General features: G+C 38.5%; 1 protein-coding gene across 1 annotated transcript; it reads left to right on the top strand.

Annotated features, from left to right (window-relative positions):
* Positions 1-1,062: 1,062 nt before the first annotated feature.
* Positions 1,063-7,878, top strand: LOC113021132 (uncharacterized). The gene is made up of 5 exons (XM_080300437.1): positions 1,063-1,165; positions 1,746-1,777; positions 3,030-3,132; positions 3,214-3,807; positions 6,405-7,878. The coding sequence occupies exons 2-5, from the start codon at positions 1,751-1,753 to the stop codon at positions 6,821-6,823; spliced, it is 1,143 nt and encodes a 380-aa protein (XP_080156563.1). The 5' UTR covers positions 1,063-1,165; positions 1,746-1,750; the 3' UTR covers positions 6,824-7,878.
* The last annotated feature ends 1,818 nt before the right edge of the window (positions 7,879-9,696 follow it).

Below are 9,696 nucleotides of genomic sequence, written 5' to 3'. Positions count from 1 at the left end.
CTCCCAAATCCAAACTGGAAGCTGGTTCCATAGAAGAGGGGCCTGAAAACTGAAGGCTCTGCCTCCCATTCTACTTTTAAATACTCTAGGAACAACAAGTAGGCCTGCAGTGCGAGAGTGAAGTGCTCTAATGGGGATATATGATACTATAAGGTCATGTGAGAAGCAGGATTTTAAATTCAGTTCTGGATTTAAGAGGGAGCTGATGAGGGGAGGCCGTATAGGAGAAACATGCTCTCTCTTTTTAGTCCCTGTCAGTACTCGTGGTGCAGCATTTTGGATGCATACATACAAGTGTTTTTAACTGTGGATCATATCAGAATACTTTATTAATCCCGAGGGAAATTTGGGTTAATTAGGGATATTTCAGGTGATTTGAGATAGTGGACAGAAACAGCAGGCATGGTTGGCAAGTTTTAGCATGTCAGACAGAAATACTTTTCTAAGTATTTTTATGTACTAATGATTTTATCTGTCTCTTGTTTATGAGTCATCTGCATGAAGGAGAGTTTTCTTTAGCTTCCTCTGTTGTGCATTGTGGTCTATTGGAAGTATTCCCTCATATCTTGTCAGATTCCTATTTATTCCAATAAGTAGAGCAGCCACCTGTGAGAAAAGATAAAATCTGTGTGTGTGTGTGTGTGTGTGTGTATTTGCCTTCAATAACAAGTTGAAAAGGTAAAACCAAGCGAGCATAAATGTAGGATTTAACGCTCTATGTCACCTCCATGTTTCCAGTAAATATTGTATCTCTTACTATAATTCCTTCTTGGAGAATAGTACCTGCTTCACTTGGGCTGCACTCAGCCTACAGTTTTTTTGTTTCCAGATAAATCTTGCAATCAAGTCCCTGTCGCATTAGTTCACACCATAAAACCAAAACCCAATTGGTGGTATTTTAAAATCAAGTCTAACTAGCCTTACAGGTCTCAGTATCAAACAGCAACAAACGCGGGGTTTTCTGTAAGTTGCAAGTCTTGACTTGAATTTTGTTTCTCTCTCTTTACATGTTTTCATCGCTGAATGGCCGGTTTTATGTACAATTAGTTTTCCTGGATCACTGCACACAGTTCCGTCAAAAGAAGGCAGGAGGGATTTGTTAAGGTAGGGAGTTAAATAGTACCTCAGATCTCAGATAAAGCAGACCCGAGGAAAGGAACACAAGGTGAGTCCATGCTACAGAGCTTACAGAATACGCTTTCAAATATATGATTCAAACTGAATCTTTTCATTTTATCATTTTGAATAATGTGAAGCTGCCTTTAGGTCTAAATGATACTAAAAAGCTGCCTGAAGTCACATCAGTAAAAAGGAGCACTGTGAGGATGTTGTTTGGGCAAATTTACTCAGCGGGGTAAATCAGAAAAATGCTGATGTGAGAGAAAAGCGCAGAGTATTTTCTACTAATAATGCGCTAATTTGTTAACAAAGATGCAGTCAGTTCGTTTCAGTAAAGAACTACAATCTATGAAGAAATCAACAGCAAATCAGCGGATCAAACACGGTGGTGGAGCAAAAGAAACAGTAAAGGGTTCTCTCTGAAACACGGCAGTCAGATAAATGAGAGGCTGATGAAGCGGAATTGAAATGATTTTGAAAAAGGGTTTATATTTACACACCGGTGCATATTTACACACTGGATCTTATAATAGTGAAGTGCATTTGTCATGCGTTTCATTTTTAAATAGCTTTTATTCCTGTTACTGCAAGATATCTGTGTTTCTTTCTCTTGTATGACTCTGCAGCTCAGATGGAGGAGACGGCAGCTGACAACAAGGTAAAGGAATTTCACCGATGTCCTTATCTCACAGTTACATCGTCGTGGTAATAGGATTTTCTGTCACTTTGAGTTTTGGATTCATCTTTTATTATCATTCTTACATTTTTAGTTTAACTTTTATTTTATTTTGCTTCAGTTCTTTCTTTTTTTTTTGACTTGTTCCCCTCACTGTTCTGTGTTTGCACCTTTGTCCTCCTGTGGTCCTGTTTATTTGGGATCTTGTTTAGTGTTAGTCTTTGTGTGTCAGTGCACTTGGCTCTTGTTTATTTCTACTTCCACAAGTTACTTTGGTGGCTCGCGTTCGTTTGTTTCTCCTTTGTGATTGTTCTGCATGCTTTCAACTGTGTGAAATTACTTTCACAGCTTCTGTCTCTCATTCCCCATCAGCCCTCATTGTCACAAACACTGTGTACGGTCCCTCGTGTGCTCTCCAGAAGGAGGTCCTTGTTATTCATCACTGGCTTTTGTCTTTGTTTTTGTTAATGTTGGTTTTTTTTACTGGTTTTTAAAGGCTCGCTTACTGTTGGAGCAGTTCAGCCTGCATGCCACATTTGGATGCTCACCTCCACATTCCACACACCTGTTGTGACCTGCATTTGGTTTATGGTGTCAGATTTGTCACAAACAAAAATGTCACTAAACAGAGTCATAAATACAGGATTCTAAACAAGACTATGTAGTATTTTCTATGTAAAGATTTAGTAGAAAATGGCATCCTGTGTAAATAACAAAGTCACACCAACCTGGTGTGTGTTGTAGTTCAGGTTTCTCTGTTCATGTTTGGATAACCAGTTTTGGCCTTTTTATACAAAGAAAGAAACATAATCTTTACAGGATGCAGAGTAAATGTGAGTTTACATCTAATGTTTCACTCTGAACACTGAAATACTGGTGGAAGTAATGCTCAGGATTTAGAAAGTGATTAAGTGTAATGATTTGGGCGTTTGTTGTCTTTGTCTGAAGTCCAAACCTGTTGGGCTGTCTGTAAATAAAACACACCTAACTGTTTTAGTCTGAAATCCTACTGTGATATGAGTGGTTCTAGATTTTTATCATCTCATATTTAAGTTATTTTATTTTTCATTCAAATGAGCATTTATTAAATATACTTGAACCTCTCTTTTTCATTTGAGATTAAAATGTTTTGATTGAATGTTTTGCCCTATAATAGAAGAACAGAATAGCTCTTTATTGTCATTGTACATGCACAATGAAATTATGGAAAAACACACTGTAACTCTTTTCTTAGTGCCTTCTAGCGAATGATGCTCATGAAGCTCAACAACCAGAAGAGAATGAGGAAAAGGGCAAGACTAAAACTACGTCTGAATCAGTTGCAGATAAAGACAAAGGTAATATTTTTAATCAGAAGCTTGGATTTTATAGCTTATATTTGCATTTTAAACTTACTGATTTTGTTTGGTTTGTTTCAGAACTGCCTGAGCTCACAATTGTGTTACTTGGTGACACAAATTCCATGGAGATTGGGCCAAACAACATTTTACTTGACCACGAAGAGAAATCCAATGTGGATCAGTTTTCATCCAAGTTGTATGATAGGTGTGGTCGGCAAATCTCTGTCATTAATATGATCGGTCTCCAAAATGTTGCTAAAATCCCATCAGATCAGGCATTTCATGTCTTTCTCTTACTGGTGCCATATGGTCTGCATTGCAGCCATTACAGCTCAGGGATTCAGTGGCTAGAAAAGACGTTTGGAGAAGGATTTCTTACTTATGTAATGACTGTTGTAACTCGTGAGCCAGGTGAAAAATGTGAAAGTGCACTGGCAGACCTGAAAGCTAACAGTGGTTTGACCGAAAAAAGATTCCACACATGTACAAGAAATATGACAGATGAAGATGAGATAATAGCTCTGTTAGAGAAAATAGATATCATGGTCTCTGAAAACAATCCCCACTGCTACAGTGGACTGATGTGTGATGAAGACAAAGACGAGGATCATCTGCAGCCAAACAAAAAAGAGGATGAGATCAGATCTTCAGGTTATCAGCATAAACAAAAAGGTGAGATGTTATGATGGAGAGAACTTAATTCCCATAAATACAGGTTTTTATGTTGAATGTTGTTGTTTTTATTTTACTTTTAATGCTTTTTATTGTTTTTCCCCCTGATTTTTGCTCTTGGCTTTCCAAAAATATTTTTATTAACATCCAATTCCCAATTACTGTAGAAATTAGCAGTAGATGTAGTAGAAGTTTTATGTTATTAACTCCATAACTGGTTTTCTTGAATGTTTACAGTGACCATTTCGTTTTAACAGGATTTACCTCATGTCAGCAAAATGCCCCCAACTATATATCAGATCCCCTCATTGTAGGAGTCAGTTTCTTATTCCTTAGTTTAACATTTGAGGCACTGGTTTATAGTTATTACTTTGAATACATAAACCAAACAATCCTCGCCAGTTACTACCAGAACATATAGCTTTTAAATAGAAACAAAAACACGAATAACATGCCTTCACATAGAAATAAAAAAATATAGCTTCCCAATCCCACTAACACTTTCTTCCCTGAGAAGCTCATAAGAGTTACTCAGTCCAGGATCAGGATAATTCATTTAACTGTTCAATGACGCAGCTGTTACAGTAGTCCATGAACATGGGTTTTCTGGGTTTCAGGAATATCTATTACGCTGTAATTAAATATTTTAGTGGAGAAAGTGGCCTTTTGTATTTGTGGCTATTGGTAGCTGTCAAAGCTGAGCATTGGTAATTATGGCTACTGGATCCTGTCAGGGGAATGCCAGTGGCGGCTGGCTAAGGAGGTCGTGCCCCGCCCCCACCCAGCTGCTTCCAGGTTGACCATCTCAGGGGAAGACCCCCCATTTTCAATGTTTGTATGGGTGTCAAGCACACACAGTGTTGCTGCCAGACCTAGACTCCTGCGAGCACTGCTGCATAATGCAGATTGTTGGAATGGTGTTGGCAGCCTGAAAAGCCATTGCTTGTGTTTCTGACACGACAGCGAAGCCTAGTGGTGAATCCAGCTCAGCTGCTGCTTGCAGGGTGGACATAGTCAAGGACACGGAGGCTCATTTTCCTCCTAGACTCTAAAGAAGGGCACAGAAAAGATGAGGAGGAGGATATTAACAAACATATCCTTGGAGATGAAAATTAGGTGGATGAGGAAGATTCCATTCTTTTTTCCCTACAACTATAGGCAGATCACACTACTCAGCCTTCCCAGGAAGGCCTGTGCTAGGGTACCAGAGAGGGGAGTCCATCCATTAGTTGAACCTCAGATTGAAGAACAAGTCATGGAATGCTAAACCAGCTCTTTGTCCTCTCTGGGCTGTTTGAGTGTGTATGGGAGTTTTTCCAACCACTTTACATGTGCTTTGTAGACTTGCAGAAAATAAGTCACCATGTTGAAGGATTCTGTGGTGGGTACTTTCGGAGTATTGGGTACCTGGCCCATTCTTATGAGCCTTTCGGTCCCTGCACAATCTCAGTGAGACCCTAGTTTGCATTACCAACAGTAAGTCATTTTTATGAGGCCATGGTTCTTAGCTGGAAAAGGGTTAGTGCCCAGGGATGAGTTGCAGCCCCAAGTGGAAGTGTTTAAGTTTCTTGGAGTGTTGTTCACAAATGAGGGGAACAAGAGAACTCTATGGATCCCAAAAAGTTGATTCTGTTCATCTGGGCGTAGGATTTTCAGTGGGAGAAATGTTTCGTCACTCAACAAAGTGACTTCTTCAGTCTCAGCTGACTGCAGGTTTCCCCAATCGTATAAATAGTATATTGGGGAAGATTGGGGAAACCTGCACCCAGGACCAAGGAGAGGGAGGTCTGGGCTTCACTGCATCTTGGCCTTGGACTGGACTGGTTAGATCTAACTGAATGCAGGCAACCCCACAAATAGAAACTGAAGATGGCTGCATTAAAGGCCTGGCAGAGCATCTCAAGAGAGGAAACAGCATTTGGTCCATGTTTTTTAGAGTTCAGTCAGTCATTGACTGCAATGGATTCTCATCCAAATGATAAAACAATCCTGATCTAAAATGATGTCATTCTGTCCAATTAATTTTGAGTCTTTGAAAACGGAGGCTTATGAATAAAAATGGCTGTAATTCCTAAACAATTAACACAACCTTTTTTGTAAAATCCCTTTAATTAAAGCTAAAAGTCTTTGCTTCCATCACATCTTGATTGTTTGATTTAAAATCCACTGTGGAGGAGTATAGGGGCAAAACTACAAAAATAGTATCTTCATTTAACTAATTATGGAACCACCATTCCTAATTATTTAGAGAACTTAATTAGCTCCTGATATGGTCGACATGGGTCACTTCTCTCAGTTAGGAACTTTAAGTGAAACTGTTTGTGTTTGTCTGAATCTGCATGTATGTAAACTTACAGACTTTTTTTTACACTAATTTTACTAGTTGGCTACACAATGCTTCCCCCAGCAAATTTACCTCATTATGCATTTCAAAAAAGTTCATGAAATACTTTTGCAGCAGTTTGACTGTTTATTTACTCATTGTACAGATTATATCGGATATGTTCTTTAATTTTTCTTATATATAATTGTGCTGCTACTATAGTGTATTATACCATTATTGAAATGTATTTTGTCTTTATTATTATTACTTTTAGAACTAGCCTCTGCTCTTCGACAGTCGGCCTCTGCTGTTGGACGATCAGCATCTGCTGTTGGACAGTCAGCCTCTGCTTGTTGGACAGTTGGCCGCTGTTTTTGGACGGTTGGCCGATGCAGTTGGGCATTTGGTCGCTGTGGTTGGAAGGTTGGCCGCTGCGGTTGGACGGTTGGCCGCTGTTTTTGGACAGTCAGCCGTTGTGGTCGTGCGATGAACTGCTGCCTTTGGTTGGCCACCCGCTGCTGCTGGGTGGTCAGCCACTGTGGCTGGGCATTCAGCCGCTGCTTTTGGAATTTCAGGCACTGGTTTTGGGCAGTCAGCCGCTGCTACTGGAAGGTCATCAGCGGATGCTGGAAGTTCATTCGCTGGTGTTGGGTGGTCAGGCGGCATTGTTGGGACTGTATGCCACTGCTCTAATATCTTGTTTATATTTTAAAGACCAAATTTCCAAATGCAGAATTTGCTTTAAACAGACTAAATTGTTCCCGTTTTGATCTAGATTTTGTATTATATATGATGCGATATTGTGTCCACCCAGTAGTAATCTATCCCAGTTGAATTTTTGTGCATTTTCATAGTGTTTTTATGTTCATTTATCATAATGTCTGCTTCCTTGTTGCCCAGGTCACTCGGGAAACTAACTTTTTAAATCTCAGGGAATTTGTTTATCAAAAGAAATCATTGAAATTACCCAATGGGCAGAAATTACAACTGCGATAATGATGACTAGCTCCCCTATTTATCTGGAAAGTTTTTTTCCTAATATCATCACTTTAATTATGTAAATTTCCCCCTGAGACATTATGTCCTCTGTAGTTGACACAGATAAACAGAGAGGTGCGTTTTTTCCCTCAGTTCTTAAGAGGTTAATAATGTTAAATCATATACAAACACCAAAAGATTTTGGTTTAATCGAATATATAAAACAATATATTTGTAGATTTGGAAAAAATGTGCGTCATTGAGTGTTGTAGTTCCCTAACTCCTTTACTCTGCAGTCTCTAAACAAAGGCCGTGTGAGACTACATTTTAATAGCGCCATATGTGATTTCAGTCAGTAGAGGGCACTGTTTACTGTTAACTTATTTGTAGTGGCTCAGCATACAGACAACTAATATTATACAATCATGAGTTAATTTACAACAGCAAGATGCACTCCAACAACACAAACCTTCACCAAGGCAACTCACTGTCGGGGCAGTACTTACTATTAAGGGAATAGTGCTGTATTTTGTATATTTTCATTGTGTTTTCTTTGATATTTTGAAACCTTTTTCATGTGAATATATACATGCATGACATTTATTTCATTCTTTAATAAAATTCATTTAAATGTTTAATAATAAATATTAAAAGTATGCATGAGAATTCTACATGTATTCAAACTGTTATGTATCTAAACACTTATAATCTGTTACTGTTGTGTACATAACAAAGTCATAATAAAATAAATGTTACCAAAACAAACAAAAGTTGCACAATTTTAAGCCTATTTTTAAAAGATAAAAGAAATTTTATGAATGTTTCACCTTATTTAATCCTACAGAAGAGGTCAGAGGTTCAAAGTAACAATATAATTAGAATAATTCCCTAAATGTCTGTATGTTGTCAATACAAATGTCAGTGAGAAACATAGATTTAACTAGCTATAGCAGTTTTTATCACTTTGACAGTCTATTGACTTTGAAGGAGAGGTCAGAGGTCAAATGTGACATGATATCTGAAATCTGCATATGGCCAGGGACTTGCAGGGGGTGTGAGCATCTGCCCTTTTCCTGATGGGTGCCCCAAGTGCCCTTTTCATGAGGCATTTTTTTAAACTTTATTTTATTCTTTTTTTTTTTTATGTCTGTGTTTGTGTGTGGAGTCCTGCCTGTGCCCCTCAACAATAACATTTAACTATTATTCACAATTTTGCTAAATAAAATGATCTGGCTTGCATTAGTCACATGAAAACCATGAACCAAAGCTCACCTTTGGCAGCAGAGCGCGCTGGTGGAACAAGCTTGCAAAGCGCACGCTCGTTTTTTGCTGCCTGGGCGATGCGGAGCTGTAGGGGAAGCACCGTAATTAATTGGGAGACGCAGACTGATGCAACAAAAACCAATAAGTAGGGTGTACAGCGTACACTATAGTCTATAACAACAGGAATATTAGGTTATTGTGTGCACGATGAAAGCTGTCTTGTGGCAACTGACGAATTGAAACAAATGAGCGTGCTGTGTGTGCAAAAGCGCAACAAAACATTACCTGTCCTTTTATTAAATGCTCAATTAGTGGTGGTCATTAGCTGCTAACTAACTGGGTAAGGGTTACAGGGGTCTTAGTCTGGCAACCGTTTTAGGGCGTTCCCCTACCTTTCTGGTATGCATATCCACATAATTATGGATTATTATAATTACGATATAAAAAACACAAACTGTAATTTAAAGAAAATACACTAAGAAACAGATTATATTACATTTATATTTCGAATATGACAAAAATGCAGATTTTTCAGCAGCAAAATTATTGTATCTCTACAGTTTAAATGTTTAATAGGCTTTCTGCCTGTACAGATAGTCAAACAGATTGAATCATCATAAATGAATTATTTTATATTTATTATTTATTTTTTAAATTCTTATCACTTAGCACTAAGAATGAATAATAAGGGAAGGATTCTGGATCAGCACCATGATACAAACTTGTGGCCATAGTATGTACAGTATTCTGGAGAAGGTATGAAATGTAACTGTATATGCATGTGTGTATGTGCGTGTGTGTTTTATGTGCATAGATTTTTTTTGTTACATTCTTACCCTACTATGACAACCCCTTTCTTTTGCCCTACTAATACTCCGGTTTCAGTTTATTTCCCACATTTAAAAAAAAAATCTGTTGTCTTATGGTTCCAAGAGCTGTCACCAGTCTTTGCATTTAATTGTTATCTCATTACATTTCTTTAATTAGCTACCCTCTCTCCTATGGACTTTTTAATGTCTACAGTCTCAGATCAACACAGCCCTGTCCTCCAGCATTATCAGCATCAGGAGCAGCAGTAACCCCTCAACAGCAACATTGTACCCCATCAGGTAAAACATAGGCTACGTTTGCTTTGCATTGTCCCCACCCGATTACAGTGATATAGTTTGATGCGTTTTCATATTAGATGACGAATATGGTTCCATGTGCCCTTTTTAACTTTGAGCACCTGCCTCTTCGGAAATCTCTGCATGGCCCTGCTCAGCAGAGCTCTGACTTTTGGTCAGTCTGGCTGTAGTGCTGAAGAGAAACCTAGGGTTGTTCTT

Source organism: Astatotilapia calliptera, chromosome 4, assembly GCF_964374335.1.
Source record: "Astatotilapia calliptera chromosome 4, fAstCal68.1, whole genome shotgun sequence".
Classification (NCBI taxonomy): domain Eukaryota; kingdom Metazoa; phylum Chordata; class Actinopteri; order Cichliformes; family Cichlidae; genus Astatotilapia; species Astatotilapia calliptera.
The sequence above is the reverse complement of the archived record's forward strand: the minus strand, read 5'-3'. Positions and strand labels throughout refer to the sequence as shown.